The 17,494-nt window shown below is 44.8% G+C and overlaps 1 protein-coding gene across 1 annotated transcript; it reads left to right on the forward strand.

The window, feature by feature from the left end:
- The first annotated feature begins 6,564 nt into the window (after nt 1-6,564).
- On the forward strand, nt 6,565-16,639 carry LRRC32 (leucine rich repeat containing 32). The gene is made up of 3 exons (XM_075140611.1): nt 6,565-6,587; nt 9,874-9,964; nt 14,699-16,639. Exons 1-3 carry the CDS (start codon nt 6,565-6,567, stop codon nt 16,637-16,639), a joined length of 2,055 nt encoding a protein of 684 aa, XP_074996712.1.
- The last annotated feature ends 855 nt before the right edge of the window (nt 16,640-17,494 follow it).

The raw sequence follows: 17,494 nt of genomic DNA on the forward strand, positions 1-17,494 counted from the left end.
CCCATGGAAGAGCTGTTCTGAGGGCATCAGTACGGTTTTGGGACTGCTGTACGCAAGGAACTTCTGCATAGGATCTGTTTCTGTTGCCAAGACAAGTCAATGAGAGATCATTTACTTATTAATTGTTAAAATATTTGGCCTTTAATAAATATACATATACAACTACAGATGTACACAGGCAATAGCTATTGCAGTAATAAAATCATTATTGTTTGCTTCTTTATCATTATGTACATGTTACTATTAAATTTATTATCCTTGTTACATACTTATTGCAACAATATGTGCAAAATATATTTACTGCAATATTTAATGAACCACATCTTTCACATCTGTAGACGTTTTCATCTTGAGTCTCCCAATATGCTGCGGATCTGAAGTAACTCTGACTCACAGGAGCTTATGTGCTACAGAAAATGAACAGTAACCTGTTGCGAAGCAGCAAGGGCTGGGAGCTTGCGTATGTTTAGCAGAAGCTGCTTGGCACATGGTATAAAAGGACATGTCTTTTATCTGATTTTAATAGGCAGATCCAGGAAAGGGGGACAGAATTGATGTGGTCCAGGAGAAGGGAGTCAGCACCCCATTTTTTTGGTGAAAATCATTGGCCTTCTTTGCACATCTCGGTGCAAAGGAGGGGAAACACACGATGCTGAAGCCAAACCTCTCCTCCAAGGGGGAGGTCACTTGGTGGAGGTGCTCCTCATGCACCTAGGCAAGAAGGTGGGAGGTTTGCAGTGGTCCCTGGTGCCTGTGGGAGCTCCCTGGTGGGGTGGCCCAGGGGAGGTCGGGTCCTGGCTGGTGAAGCCAAGACTCGGTTTGGTCCTAAGACACCCACTCAGGAGCTGGCAAAACCCTATCAGAGGTTTGTACTCCTGCAAACTAACACGTGGAGCCAGCGGATACCTGCCCAGGTATCAGGACGCTTCTAAGCAGAAGAAGAAAACACGGGCAATGTGCAGGTCTCCCTCCGATTTACACGAGAGCATTGCTTCTGAAATAAAAGAGAGTTTCACACCCAAGGAAAAGAAATAAAAATCCATCCCATTGCCCTTTTTAGAAGGCATTTACGCTATTACTCATTCAAGCATTAAATTGAATTTATCCTTTCCCCCAAGGGTGCGTTCGGCCATCCCGCTGCTGCGCCCCAGTGACACCCTTGAGCTGTCGGGACACCAAACGCCATGTGTTTGCCGTACTGCGATGCTTCCCTCCGATATACCCCTTTTCCTACACACCCCATCCTGCACGGACTTGGAGTTTAGGGTTTGCAGCCAGCTCCATCCCCATGATTTACCCCAGCCCCGGCGAGCGCTGCCCCCGAGAACCTGCAGGTCCATGTGGCTGCAAGCACACGCTCACATCTGTGGGACAGGCACGGTGAACTTCAGAGACAAACGCGTGTCCCCGAAGCCCACGGAGGGGATTTTTTGTGGTATTCACAGGCTGTTTCATGTGTCAATACGAGAGGAGCGTAATTACCAGCTGAGAAACTGCAGGAAATAAGCCAAGGTTGAATGAACGAAATGGAAAATAAAGAGAAGCGCAGAGGACACACACATTTTAAAACTATTACGGAGGTATGTATTCACGTGCTCGTGGGAGCCTGGGAATATATAAGAGCTCATGACTGCGAAGGAATGAATTCAAGGACCAGTCTATGGGGAGTATTTTTTTTCCCTGTGACTTCAAACTTCTCTCGGAGCTCGCAGAGTTTTAGTCAGCTGGCATGCAACAGAGGTACGACTTCCCCAAGGAAACTCTTCCTCGGCTTGCACTGGAAAGGCTGCTGGGAGAGTCCGGGAGACAGAAGGCTGCAAGCAGAGGCGAAACCTCCTCCTCCTCCTCCTCCAGCCACAGAGCAGGTACGTGGAGACGCGTGCGAAACCGGGAGCCTGCTGGAAAGTTGAGCTTTCGACTGCGGGAGAGACGGGGGCTCTGGTGACTTAGAGCTGCAGCCTTTAAAAATAACACAGATGAGGAAGGTACTGTATAAATAAAATATACTGTGTTTATGAATAGGCTGAGGAACTGGCTCTATCCACACAGCTGTATATTTAATCCATCAGGGACTTGCACTGCAGCGAGTTAGATCCTTTACGTTAAGGAGGCACCGGTTAGTTTATAACAATACAGTTGTCATATGCCTGCTTTGTTATTATTCTCCGTGTTTACAGTAATGGAAGATGGGGAGATGGGGTTTTTTTTCTTTCTTCGCAGGACTTTAGTCTATTTATGGTGTTACTGCATCACAGCCTCTGAACCAGGAGTGCTGCAGAGATCAGCGTTGTCCGCTGATTAAATGCTGCTCGCCCAGCTCTCCGACACTGAATCCTAATATAGCCTTGGGCAAATCACACCGTCCCCGGGTAAAATGGGCAAAATGTTGTTTAGCTCGTCTGCTCTTCTTACTATCAGTGCTGTCATTGAGCTCTCCCTGTTGGAGCACGAGGTGTGAGATGGCAGGGCTGTTTTTCTACTCTTAAGATCCTGACAGCTTGAATGTCACCTTGGGTGAACGATGACTTACTGATAGTGTTTTGCTGCATCTGGACTGTTATGACGAGGAATTCATGTTTAGACAATATTTGGAAATAGTGAAGTTTTAGAAAATCCTAGTTTCTATAAAAGTCACAAATAATTTTCTAAAGCCAAACCCTGTTGTATTTTTGATAAAAGTACATGTTTCCCTTACATAGAAGCCAAAAATTGGCTTTCCCACAGCAGTGGAAATCGTTTTTTTTTTACTAAGATGTAATTTCTTCAACTTTAAAATCATCTTATTTTTCCAAAATGCTGAAATCCTTTAGTTTTCAATAACAAAAATTCACAATCAGTTACCTTTTTCTAAAGCAGATGGTTACAGCTTAGTGACTGTATCAGTGCTTGGCCTTTTACTAATATAATGATGGATGGATTCAAGGGGGGGTATCAGTATCATGCAAGTCAAATCTATCACTTTTCCTGCATTTTACGAATTGAGTACACCTTTTCTCAAACACTGACTCAACCATCAGTGAAAGAATAATTGCCGAATTATTAAAACTTAGATTAAAGCTGATGAGAAAAGGTTCTGAATTTGAATTTCTCCAGGAATTTTGTTCTCCAGGGAGAGTATTTCATGGTCAAATAGTTTAATCTTCAAATGCCAGTTTATATCAGTTTTTGTTGACGGAAGTGTGTTCATTTCCCATCTGCTTCTGTCCCTTCGCCCAGCCCCTCTCTCACAAAGTCTCCAGGCTGGGGGGTTTCATGCAATTCTCATTCGTTTTCATTTTCTCTCCTGGTGAAAGGAGTAGGAAAAAAGGTGGATAACGTAGGGGAACTGGCTAAACCCTGTGTGTCCAATTCATTAGAAAGGTTAATTTTTGGTGGGGAAATGCTGATGGCTGCACACCTAATAGAAGTGCATGTGGAGAGAGAACAGAGAGAGAGAGAAGGAAGGAAGACAGCAGCTTCAAAAGACAGGAGAAAAGCCACGTTGGGATTACGGGAGATGTAGAAGTCTCTATTTTGATGTATGGATTTGACACCAGAGAGGCAGGAGGCTGCATCTGCCCATGAGAGACCAAGCACAGTGCAGATGGCACGAGGAAACCAAACCAGGAGAAGCAGCTCCTGGAGATGTTGTAGGGGCTCAGGAGCTGGAGCTGTGCCTCCTTCTCAAAAGCGGTGGCTGAGGATGGCATGGGCTATTTATTTTTTTAATAGGGTTAATATGAATGTTGTCTTCTCCAGCTCCCTGGTGGGATGAATCACCAGGGAGCTATTCCAGTCGAAAGGGAGCAATACTTGTCCCACTCCTGCCCTTGCAGCTCAGACCCACTTTCTAAGGCGGGAGCTTGTTTTGTTTACTTCTCTGGAGAGTTTGATTCATGCGGCTCGACACAGGACTCAACCCAAAAGCAGTGCCTTAGAAAGCAGCAGCGTTATGGATGGACAGACTCCAAAAGGTCTGGAGGTTCAAGACACATCATCGTCAAGACATATTCTTGTTTATCTGAAACCCTTGGGAACCTGCAGCAGATTACGGTCCGGCTCGTGAGAGCCCACGGCTGGGATTTGCTTTTCCTTCTTGCTCTGGGCCATGCTGGGAAGGGGCTTTGGAGGAGAGGAGAGGTCTGACGAGGTGCCCACCGGCCTTAATCCCCATACCACCCCCAGCTTCGTGGGACGTGGGGTGAAATCCAGCTGATGTCGGCAGGCAGCGATTGCTGAGGAGATCACAGGAAAATCAGGAAAGGCCTGATTTCACAGAGTCACAGGTGCAAACCCTTTGGCATCAGTGGGATGGGACAGCCCTTGCTGTTTTATGCAGGTGGGCAAAAGAGCTTGATGCTCCAATTTGCCAGATGGAGATGACCCGATCTGTCGGATGGAGGTGCCCCTTGCTCTGCAGACGTGGCTACCAAGCACATACCATGCTAATGTTTCAACACCACTTTAAGGTATAAACTTCTGGGTAGCCCGAAGCATGAAAATGGGAAGTCAGCTAAATGCTTAAGGGTCTTTGAAACTATTTGCTGACAGATATCCTTTAGGAAAGGGCAAAGATGGTAAAGACGCTGCCGATCTTTCCCAGCGCGGTTGGTGTGCCTCTAAGGCTGTGGTTTTAATGAAGCAAAGTCCTGAGCAGCAGAATCAGTGCATGCCCTTCCCTCCTGCTTTGGCATTTGTTTCTGGCCAGGCTCTTTTTCACAGTTCAGCTGGCACAGCTGCTTGGCCACTCGGTAAAACAGCTTGAGGAACAGAGCTGGCTTTCTAAAAAACACCACCACCAAAACCCCTGCTATTTTTACCCCTGCAAATCCAGACTTCCCAAAGTGCTCTGAACATCCAGGTGTAGGAAAATGTGAAATTGCAGTCATCCCGGGCACTCGTTACTCTTCATTACAGGCATGATATTTGTATTCCATCTCCAAATCAAATCAAAATACCCTATTTTTTTTTTAAAAAAAAAAAAAAAAAAGTATTTTTCTCTTCTTGAAGACCTCAAATATTTGAGGTTTCCCTTGCGAAAGTGTCTGTACGTTGCAAGTGCTATTGCATGCTGCTGACGAAGCGAACTTAAACCCAGAGCATCCAAAAGGCATTTAAACCTCTGGACACCACAGCAATCCCAAGCTTCAACATGACTTTCCCAAGGGGATTGCAGATGGAGAGCTTGACTCTACAGAGCGTGCCAAAGGAATCAAGCGAAAAAGAGTGCTGCAGCCAGCTCCAACCAAGGGACGCTCAAGACATTACGTGCTTGGGGGAAGGTGATCAAAACCAGTCTGTTGAGAGCCCAGTCAAGGGGAACCTGGCCAGGCTTGTGATAATCTGGCTGGCAGACTGTTCTCATGGAGAGCTAAACGTGCATTTTTCCATCCATTGCACCTAATCGTGCCCTCTCCTGCCCGCACGCATACTGCCGCCTCTTCGTAGCATTTATGCCTCTCATTTCAGGGTGCGTTGCAAAGCAAACGAGATGATAAGAGCCCAGCTCTTTGGCGTATTATTTCAACCATGAGAAAAGTGCATTGCAACAGTTCAGGCTTGTGAGGTTGAGAGACAGCAACGCGGAAATGTACGTAAAGGCAGGTTTTCCAGAAGCAGGTCTTAATTAGCAAAAGGAAGTGAGGAAACCAGCAATTAGACAGCTGCTCCAGCCCTAGAGGGCAGCACAAAATAATAAATAAAAAGCTGAACTCGCAAGCCATCTGAAATGATCTTCTGCATGACAAAAGCACCCCTTTTGCAATGGGAATTTTTCCTAGCAGGTCCTGTCGATTCAGCACTATGTACTCACTGCCAAAAATTCAGCAGCTTATCTGGGTGTTCTGACCCCTCTGCCTTTATCAGGGTCCCCGATTCCTGCCTCGTGCCATGAGAACCCTTCAAGTCAGGTGCGTTGTAGCTGACAGTGGCCCCCCCTCCTGCCAGCGGGACCACTGCAAAGAGAAAGAGTTATTTCTTCCAGGACAGGTTTCCAGATTCTGGGCTTTTATATTTATCAGCCGTGAATTTGAAACCTTTAATCCTCGAGTGCTCTTTTCCTAACGAGGCAGAGAGTGATTTAGGTGCAGGGGTAGGAGGCTGCAACCCTCCAGGAATGTAACTCGCGGACATAAAACCCTAAAGTAAACACGCCGCCTTGCACCACGCACGCAGCTGAACAATGGCATCGGCAACGATAAGTCACTTATTCCCCTGAGCAAACCCGTGGCCCGATCCTGACAGTTTCTCTGGCAAAAATCCCCCTTGTTTCTCAACGCCTGCCCCGAGCAAGGGCTTCAGGATGTCGCACAGTAGCTGACTCCGTCCGGAGCACAGCGGTGGCTAGGACCCAGCAAGAGCCCGGAGAGGAGTCCGGAGGAAGACAAGCAACATAATTTAAAGCAGACACTGTCCCAAATAAGGTTATTTCTCTGAAAATGCCTTCGTTATGAAGTTACGAGTGAGCCTCTTGGCATCCCGAATGGGTGAACGTGAAGCTGAAGAACAATTTCATCGGTACCAGGACTGAGCTGGTTTTGAAGAGCTGGATATGCTTTTTAAAGACATGATAAGCAGTGTTTGGGGATGCGAGAAACCCTTGAAACAAGGTAAATGTGGAATATTCACTCTTTTTAACCCTGAAGGCTCTAACACAGCAGCGAAGAGCCTTGTGTGAAAAAGGATCAGACCCTGGGGGGTTTGGTTTGTGTTTTGTGTATTCTCTCGTATTTAACCTCTCTTTGGCACAGGAGAATGTCTCTGTTAATTGTGTAAGCAGTAACAAAAATTATCTTTGGGGGAAATTTGGAAGGTGCTGCGGTTGTTAGTTACAAGCAACATCTATGAAGTGGTTTCAGGGTTAATATTGTAATAGAAATGGAGGATTGTCCTGAAGTGGGAACTGAGCAAACTGGGATTAAACCCTGGTTCTTCAAATGTGTCTTGGGGCAAATCACTGCTCTTCTCTGCCTTTGCCCTCCCATCTCTTAAGTGGACATGCTGACGTTGTTTGGGTACCATGCTTTTTCTAGATGCTAAATTATTTGACCCACTTAATAAGATTCCTTAGAGGTGTTACTGAAATCACCTGTATTTTTTGCCTGTGGATGGGGCTGGGTAATTCTGAAGTACCCTGATGGAAAGCTGTGACGCTGAACGCGGTGCTCAATCTTGCTCTGAGATGTGCTGGGGTTTTTATCACAGCTGCCAGTGGGAACAAACTGGCACCGAGCACGAAGCTGCTTCAACCCTGGGAAAGCCTCAGAGCACTAAAAGCTCCTTTAGGTCGAGCTGCTGCTACTGCTGCTCCTGGACTGTTTTTGTAAGCTGTGGTTAGAGACATCAGTGCCAGTGCCAGCAGGCAGGGTTTAGTGGTGATGCTCTCTGACACCAGGGCAATGGGGGTCCTGTGAGCCCTGAGTTCTGCACTGGGAGAGGGTGGTGGGCACCTAAGACCTGCCCAGAGGGCAGAGAGGAGGGGGACACGGTGCTGTGTCACCCTTTAGGTGGGTCTAAAGGTTGTCCAGAGAAAAGCTAGGCAGAGAAAAGCTCTTCAGTTGAACTGAATATCACCTTGGGAAGGGAATCTCCATGAGCAAGGAGGTTGTGTTGTACCATGAGGAGTAGATTAGCCTCCTCTGGACGGAGTCCGTGTGGTCTCATATGGGAAGAGATCATCACGTCCTAGTGCTTCAGGGTGTGACAGCCACCTTAGAAACACTTTGAGGGACAGCGTCCTTGTTTACTACAGATCTGTCTACACAGCAAGCCATTAAGTCAGGTTTTTGTGTTCAAATACAGCCATTTCCCAGTTGCTTTATGAACTTATAATTTAGGAAGTTTCAAAGCATGTTAAGACCATGGCTTGTGTCAGGTTTATCATTCAAGAAGCAAAGGGACCATTTTCTGAACTGGCAGTGTGACAAGAGAAGACATCGCAGAGCACATGGGACGCACGCTGTCCGTCAGGGTGGTGCCCTGTTGTGGGTAATATCCATGGAGATTTCGTCAGCTTAATTCATTGGATTTAAACAGAAACAATTTCTATTTGAGGACTCTGAGTAAAGCCTTGTAATCATCAGTACGTTTGTCTTTTTTCTCAGTTCCAGCAAACTAATACCCAACCGATAAAACTCATTTTCTCCTCCTTAGAGGAGGCACCCACTCCTCTAAGCCTGGGGAATGAGGAACAGAGGGGGAATGACAGAGACATTATAGATGGTGGTATCAGCAATTTTTCCTTCCATAGGATGATTTCAGGGTATTTTGCAAACAATAATTAAAAGGGTCAAGATTGAACATCCTTGGTCTTGTTTTAGAGGAGGAAAACAGACTTCTGATCCTGCTGCTGAGCCCCAAAGACAAACTCCAAGCTCTTTCACCTTGGGGTCCCAGATCATCATCCATCACTAGTTGTTTCCCTCAACTGGAAGGAATGTACAATCTGAAAATAGAGTAGTTGTGGTCTAAGCCTCCCAAGTTTCTCTTTTCCTAGTACACAACTCTTTTCCCTGGGCAGAGGAGGGATGGGCAGGTTCCCACAGTGAACCTGTTGACATTGCTGTTCAGCAATTGCCATTGCTGTGTGGAAGCGTGGCCATCAGCTGCATCCCCCAAACAGTGACTAAGTGGAGGGATCTCCACCAGCTGGGAATCATCCCATCTTTCTTGTTTCCAGCCTCCTGATGCTCTGTGGGTGGAAGCTGCTGAGTAACCGTACGTTGATGCTGGGTTTTGGCGGCACATGTGCATGGGATTGGCGTGCGTTTGGAGCACGCCAGATGCAGGCTTGCTCCTGGAAAGGCTTAAGAGCAGTGCTAGCTAAGCACTGCTGCATAGCTTCCAGTTGGGAGCTGGCGTGTGTCTCACTGGCTCTGGATGCGGGCAGGACCAGCTCAGATCTGCCTGCAAGAAGCCGTACAAATACAGATAGATTCGGCATGTTTGCAACACAGGCTGTCATAAAGAAGTGATATCTGGAGCTCACATCAGTGGTGACCACAACCAGAGACCTCATTAGTGTCCATCTAGAAACAGGCCACTTGAGGGACAAATGCTTTCCCTTGGCTTCATTTGCATTTTTCTCCCATTGCCCAGGCCTCCCAGTGTTGTTTGATCCTTTTGCAGTTATTTCTATGCTCTTTTCTGGAGTGCTTTCCAAACAGTTAAACTCTGATGAAACCTTCATTTCACACAAATCCATTCCATTTTATATCTGTCTCTTCGTAAGGCATCTGCTTTCAAATGTATTTCAAAGCCTGCCCATACCTGGGATGTATAAAATGGAAAACTAACATTTGGACAATATGTTCTCAGCCCATTCTTTAAGTTGTTTATATTAACTCAACAAATCTGGATGAGTGTGTAAAAGCTCTTTGACGCTCTGGGGTGAGAGGAGTAGAAAATGTTGTGGATGGAAATGGAAACCGTTCCCAATACTTGTTGTTTCTGAGTGGCACCCGTTCGCTTTGCTCAGGACTTGGCACCCCAAAGTTCTAGCCCAGTTGAAAATACCTGAGCTGCCTCTATGGGGAGAGTGAAGGTAATTCAGTCTTCAGTAGTTGTCTTTCTCCATGATGCCAGACTCACTGCCCAGCTTGAGCATCTGGACTTCATTGGGTGGCCTGGATATCATCTAGGTAGCAGCTGAAATCACACTGGGGCAATCCCATGAAATCCTTTCAAGTCCTCATATAAATCTCTCTTTTTCCCACCAGGCTCAAAGCGATACAAAGATAGGTAGGTAGGTGGTAAGTGCTGCAGGCTCAGAGATGGGTTAATTTATTTCACTGCATGTGTGCTTCTCCATGTTAGACAATGATCCGGTGCCGGCTTTCGCATGCATCAACCACTGTGTCACATTTGAAATCTAACCATAATTACTTTTACCTGCAGAACCATGAAACTGTACGTCATCTTCTTCCTGGCAGTGGTGAACAAAGGGACCTCTAACTATCAGCCCACAGAGGGGATGTCCTGTGAAATGGTAAGGCTGTCTCCTTACTCAGGCCCCTTGAGATCCTGGATGAGGTTAGGACCCCCTTGTTACAGGCACTGCACAAATAGCTGTGGTCTCTGGGAAGGGAAACCCCCCCAGGACCAGGCTCCCTGTGATGGCAGAGGTGGGCTTTGCTGGGTTAGTGGATGCTCAGCGGGCTGTTCTCAGGCTATGTCTTTGTTGTAGTGACAGCACCTAAAAGGCGGGGGGCAAAGAAGAGCCATTATCTTCTTTTTTTCCTAAGGGGGGGCTGGTTAAAAGAAATTTGACCTGATTTCCCCAAGACTGTACGGGGGTTCTGTGGCTGAGACAGAGAAGGAACTTAGATCTAAAATCAACTCCTTTATATCAGGCCTGAGCTCATTGTGCTTTAAATAAAACATCTTCTATGAAATACATCTATACCAGCCCTTTTGTAATAACAGGGAGACCGACCTCCTCTGCCCTGACACAGCATTGCTGCCAGAGGACTTGTACTTGACTTCTGCTGGAGGTAAAAGAAGTGACAAAGCCTCTCGCTCCAGTACAAAATTTGCTCCTTCAATTTTTGCAAGCACCTGGTACAATATTATAAATGTTATTCATAGCTGAACTTGTTCCCTTCCCTATCCAAGTGCTTCTAACTGTAACAGGCCGTTTAAAAATACTTATCTTTTTTTTTTTTTTTTGGAGCGTTGAAGCTGTTCAGCACAAATCCTCAAGAATTTCCAAAATAGGGAAAAAAATAATTTGCTAGCTGTACACATCTCCCTTATGGGACTCATTCCATTCCTGCCCACCCTGCCATATTGCTGCACTTCCTGAATTCCAGAGAAATTAAGACCTAGTATATATAAAAAGATCTTGGGAAGGTGACTGGGTAGCTCAATTCATTGGCTGGAGAGGGAAGACTGATGAAGCCACTGTAAACATGACAGCTTGGGTCCCATGTATCATAGTCACATGAAGGCTGGGCGAGACATGCAATAATCCAAGCAGATTCGCCCCGTCCCATTTCTTGACGGGTCACAGATCAGGCTGATTGCCGAGAAGTAAACACATGCTTGTTTCCACCACTCCACTGTAAACTGCTTTCAGCAAGCCAACAACCCAAGGCTCGACACAACAAGACTGGGATAAATTCGGCCCGGACAGAAAACACGCTGCAGTCGGGGGCTGGGTTGTTCATCTGGTATAAATTAACAGCATTGCTAATGTCGATGGAGCTTTGCTCGTCTTCCTTCACTGGGCGTTTTGTCCAACGGAAGGAGGAGGGTGTAAATCCAAACACATTTCCACGCAGCTTGAAGAAAGAGGGAGCTACTGTATTAGCTGATGGGTCCATTGGGACTCCCGCTTACTTCACATGATGATTTTTCATCACAGCCTCGTTGTTTTACACGTTACTTTCCCTGTGGTGACACCTTTAGAATAGCAAAGGCTCAGAAATGGAAACTTTCATCCCAGATCTCGTGGAAGAGGCACAAGTCAGAAACCTGTGCCCCTCTCCGACTCACCACTGGTGCTCCTGTTGTTGAACCAAAGCCTTGTAGAAGAGGTTTTAGGAAGTAAACAGTCCCTACCAGACCCCTGAGACGGGAGTGAGCTGCGGTGTTTATACAAGTTACTGCACACCTGCCCGTTTGTGAGACAATCATAGAATCATAGAATCATTAAGGTTGGAAAAGACCTCTAAGATCATCGAGTCCAACCATCAACTCAACACCACCATGCCCACTAAACCATGTCCCTAAACGTCAGGAGGTTCTTCCTAACTGATATTGCCATTCAAGGAGAGGGGCTTCCACTAGTTCATGTTTTACCTCCCAAAGAAAGATGTTTCTGCTAATTCATGGTAACTGGGAAAGGAGGAGCTTCCAAACAATTCATAGAAGGGAAGGATTTTTAGCAAATCATAGATTACCTTGCAGTGAGGTCATGCAAGAATACGTGAATAACTGGCTATAATAGGTCAGCTGATACGTGGTACCTGGGCAAATTGCTAAGGTTTGGTTGTGTAGTTGAGCCTCCGCCTGGACAGCTCTTCTAGAGCGAGCACAAGTCCACAAGTGCCAAGTGGCTCTAGCCCAAATATTTTGGTTCAAATGCTCATGAGATGATACAGAACACGAGTAGAGGCTTGGATCCAGCTGCTTTGTTTGTAGGGCTCTTGCTAAGGTGGGTGACAATTTCCACCCAGTGCTGAGCAGTGAAGAACTGGAGTCAGAATCCAAACGATGCTCAACTTTTGAGGTGTTGGTTCATTTTTTCGCCAGCACCTGAATGGAACCAGACACTGAAGAGACCAAGTGCTCCCCACCCTGCAGTATTTCTTGCCAATGGACTTCAAACAAACCAGTGGCAGCAGTGGCAGAGAAGATAAAGTCAGAACACGAGACAGGCAAAAACCTCTTTTCTAGCCTCAGGCTGCCAACCCATTGGGCTACAGGGTGGGAGGAAGGGAGACACACACAAAACAGATGCTGTTTTCTCCGTCCCACTGAGATGTGCTTCATCTTTTCTTCCTAGTGCTGATGAGAACAAAATTCATGCAGTTTGAGCCTCAGGGGAGAAAAGATGGTGCAGAACAGACTAGATAAGAAATTCAGTGAGGATCAAAATAGTCAGTGAAAAGGAATGAAAGTTAAAAAAAAAAATGGGAGGGGAGATGTTATAGGAACAAATGGCATACAGTGGGAGGTATAGATTTTATCAGTCCCTTTTATCACTGGGAAGGGTTCAGTGCATGCAGATTAAAGGCCCAATCCTGCAAGATACGTGGTGAACTGGGACTGACCTCTCCCCCATCGACTTCAGTGAAAACCAACTGGCTGGCTTCGACGGGAGTTGGATCAGGACTTTGCTAAGATGCTGGGTGCCCAGAGGGAGTGGAGGGTGCTCAACGCTTGTTGAGATCTGGCTCAAAGTGTGGGAAGAAACCTGGCGTCTGCCTTAGGCTGCAAAGCGGCTGCCGCTTTTTCACTCTGGCTTTTTGTATCCTTCTGGCTTCTCCCTCTTCCACAAACCAAGCAAGAAGAGACTTCTTGCTCTGTTATTTGGGCGTCGGAGCTAAGCCCAACTCTGTGCACATTTTAACTCAAAATGAGCAATTCTACAGTGGCTTTGCAGGAAAGAAATAATGTCAGGGAGAAGCCAGAAAATTCCCTTCTCTTTTTCTCTAATTTGTTTAACTGGGGGAGATTTGAGTGAGTTGGAGGGAAAAAAGGAAGGGGTTCAGGTTTTAATAAGCCATTTACTTGGGATCTTTGGGAAAGACGTATCATGGGAAGGACTGCGGAGCAGCCTGTGTATATCTAGAGTTTGGATGAGCACTTACACTTCTCTGGCACATTTTTGTGCGGTCTCCAAAACTCACATGATGCAAAAGAGATTCACAAAATGCTGACTATTGCCCCACTTTTCCTAAACAGACCTGCCACTTCATTCACCTAAAAGTTCACATGAAACAGATGTTTTTTAATGTTTTTTACTTTTAATGTTCCTTTAATGTCTGAAAAGCTTTGCGTCATGGAATCTGGATTCTGCTTCTCCACAGAAATTAAGATTCAACAGATTTTTTTCTTTCTTTTCTTTCTGATCTTTCTACAAATAGTACATGACCCAGTCACCCAAATACATTCATAACAAGAGTTTTCCTCCAATAAATTAGATGCTGCCTAAGCCTTTTGCATTCCACTTCCTCCCATTGCTGTATATTCTCCTTAATAACAAAATACAGCTTGACATTTATGCAAGGATGATCATGTTCATGTTTCCAATGCTCCGTATGACACACACTCCAAATTTTGCTCTGGACACAGATTCAGTTCTAGCTGCAATTAAACAGACATACATCTAGAAGATGAATTTGACTTTGACACTTGGGTTTTTTCTCTACCTCGTTACTGAGAACTGGACTCAAAAGGCATGACCCCCACTGCACATCACAGCTCTTTTCCTCTCAAAAGCTGGCTTTACATAATTTGTCTTTTCCATGTTGTATCATGGGTGTCTTGGGTGGGTGGTTTCATAAGGCGTGCTCCCCAGGGAACTGTTGCCTTAGAAAAGGACAAACATGGATGGTAAAAGCAGGAAGGGTTTGGAAATTTGCATCAGAAATGTTTCAGTTGTTGAATGCCCCATTTGGTTAAAGATGCACTTCTTAACTAAGCCATGGCTAAAGGAAAACATGATCAAATATCTGAGGGTGTGACTAAGAGAGATGGGTTTTGTGCTACAGGATCCTTATACATTTCTCCACCTCCTTGCTTTGGGACCTATGCTGCCAACAGAGTGAAACTCTTCTAAGTACTACTTACTATTGTAAGTAGAGTTTGCAAAATCTAGTACAGTGATGAAGCTTAGAAAATTAAACATCAGAACAGAAGTGAGGAAATGGTGCTTGACAGCAATGGAAAGAGGGCAAAACTCCTTCACTTGGGGCTATTAAAACTAGCCCGGGAGAAAGGCAGAAAAAGGAGAACATTTAGTAGGTGTCATATGCAGATAAAGCTCTCTACGGTTGTAAGTCAGAAAGGTCTTTAAAATGAAATGAGTGCTGTTAGCTGCAAAGAAGCGTTAGGATTGTTGTTCTTGCTGTTTGAATGCTCAGAGAAAGCAATGTGATCAGTGTTTCAGAAGAAGGATCTGCCTGGATGCTCAATGTTATTTTCTGTACATATTTCATGCAAAGGTGTTTTTCATTTGTCATGTGACAACCCCTTTTCTCTCTTTTTCTGGCAGGCAAACTCGCAGGCATTTTGCCATAACAAAGACCTCCACCAAATCCCTCGTGAGCTCCATCCGAACGTAAACAAAATAGATCTTTCCGGAAATCTGATTCAAAGCATCCCTGAAATGCCGTTATCATTTTACACTTCCCTCCAGTGCCTGGATTTAAGCTCTAACCAGATAAGCTTCATCACACCTGGAGTCTTTGCACACATGACGAGTTTGCTGGAAATAAATTTAGCCAACAATAACTTATATGAGCTTGCTCAGAATGGGACAGAGGGGATTGGACTTTTACCCAAGGTGGAAATACTGGACTTGTCCCACAACAGTCTGTACAATGGGATGGCTGAGTATTTCATTAAACAAGCTCCAGCACTGCGCTATCTTTCCTTGGCAGATAACAGTATTATAATGATATCACACAAGATGTTTCAGGGATCTCCCAATCTTGTGGAGATAGATCTTCAGAGTAATATCATCATGGAAATAGAAGAAGGTGCTTTTGAGACTCTAGTGAACCTTTCCAAACTCAATCTCTCCATGAATTCAATTACTTGCATTTCTGATTTCAACCTCAGGCAGCTGGAGATACTTGACCTTAGCAGGAATAGCATTGAGACCTTCCACACCACAAAGTCAGATGATGAATATAGCTTAAGATGTTTGGATCTGAGTGAAAACAAACTGCTTCACTTCCCAGTCTTCCCCCAGGTAAATAAACTGGTAACTCTGAATTTATCAAAGAACTTAATCCAGCTCACTGCTGAATCCCCTCATAATAAAATGGACTATATGGAAAATGAATGGCTAGATGCTTCTTTTCATCTTCATGATCAGAAGCAAAGTAGAAACAAAAGTTCTCTTTATTTATCCCAGCTTGTATATTTAGACTTAAGTTATAATGAAATCAAATCCATTCCGGATGAGTTCTTTGAATCAATGTTGTCCCTTCACACCCTTAATCTCAGTAAAAACTGTCTTCAGGCATTTGCAGTAACTTATGACAGTGCATTGATCTCCCTAACTGTCCTCGATTTGAGCTACAATGCTTTGCAGAACCTTCTCCTAGATGCTGGCACGTTGTCAAATTTGAAGGAGCTCTATATTCAAAACAACCATCTTCAGACCCTGCAATTTGATATCTTCTCAAGTCTTCCTAGCCTCAGACTGCTTAATCTACAGAGCAATAATATCAGCCTTTGCAGCATGTACTCAGGATTAGCTAAGCAAAGACTTGCTGGAGAGGAAAATGGTTGTGTATCATTTGTTGATTCTCCGACTCTTCAGTACTTGTACCTAGCCGACAACATGCTCAACATCCTACCAGCGTACACTTTCTACAAGACTTCTCTGATTGTCTTGGATCTCTCCATGAACCCCGGACTGAAAATAGAAATTAAAGCATTATCAGGACTGGAAAAGTCTCTGGAATATTTGTATTTACATGGCAATAGCCTGATAGATTTAAATATCGACTTGCCCTGTTTTAGTCACCTTAAACATTTAAACCTCTCTGAAAATCAGCTGAACTGGCTGCCTAAGTGGGGTAGTGACTCTCCACTGGAAGTTCTGGACCTACGGAACAATAGGTTTAGTACATTACAGAATAGCAATATTTTAGCATTAGAAAATTCCCTTAAAAACTTGTATCTCACTGGGAACCCGCTCAACTGCTGTGGAAACATCTGGCTCTCATCAATGATCCAGAACAAAAATGTCCAGATCCCCAATGTGGAGCACTTAACGTGCCAGTACACTCAGAACTTTGGGTACCAGGAAGAAATGCACATTGAGAACATTAGACCAGAAGACTGTGAAAAAGAGGATCTAAAGAAAATCAACTTCCTTATTATATTAACATTTGTGTTGGTTTTATCCGTGATCATCATTGGCGTGGGTTCATTTTTTTGCTTCCGCAGGCAAAACTTCAGCCATCAATTTAAAGCATAGGAACACAAAATGCCTTGAAAACCGAAGAAATCAGGTGCTACACTGCCGGTGTGTAGAAATGAAGGGTAAAATTCTCATCTTTGATTTTTAACTGTGGATTTTAAGACAAAGTGCCCCTGAACTGCACCACTATAGTGCTCTGAGTTGCAGGGACTGAAAGGAGAGTTTGTCGTGTTTTGCACTTGCTTCATTCACATGCAGATCTGCTTAAAAAGTTTATACAGTGGTAGAAGAGGCCACAGTAAAACCCTGCTGTTGTTTTGAGGGATGTGTAATTTAAACCAGACCAAAAGAAAAAGCCCTCTAAGGTCTTGAGACTTTTCACTAAGCTCAGAGATACTTTGTGATCTCGCCTTCACAGAAAGACTTCATGCAAATTGTGCATTGTAACTGAATCACCTTTTTATGACAGTCATTGATGACATCAACTGAGTAGGAAAGCCCTTCTCAAAGTTACGTGCCTCCATGAGATATTTTGCTTTGAGCTATGAGCTTTGCTTTTTCCTAACTGGTTAGAAATAACAGCTCCTAACCCTTCTTAAGCTTAAATCATACAAGCCAACGCCAGGCCAGGCCAATAAACAATCTCTCAGTCCTTGAAGTTGGTTGCAAATCTCCCATGAGTTCCAAAACAACGAGAATTTAGCTAAAAAAGGAAATCACAGTTCATGTCTGTTGTGTTCATGGTTGCCATTTAGAAAATCCACAGCTATCCATGGGAACTAAAGACCTTGGTGGTAGGAAACTCTTTGGATACCTCCCTTTGCTTGTAGTATGTTGCTCCAGCCACGAGAGATAGATGAGGTTAATTAGTCTTGGCACTTAATACCCACGAGGGATGTAAGAGAAATCTCA

This window comes from Calonectris borealis, chromosome 1 (assembly GCF_964195595.1).
Source record: "Calonectris borealis chromosome 1, bCalBor7.hap1.2, whole genome shotgun sequence".
Lineage (NCBI taxonomy): Eukaryota > Metazoa > Chordata > Aves > Procellariiformes > Procellariidae > Calonectris > Calonectris borealis.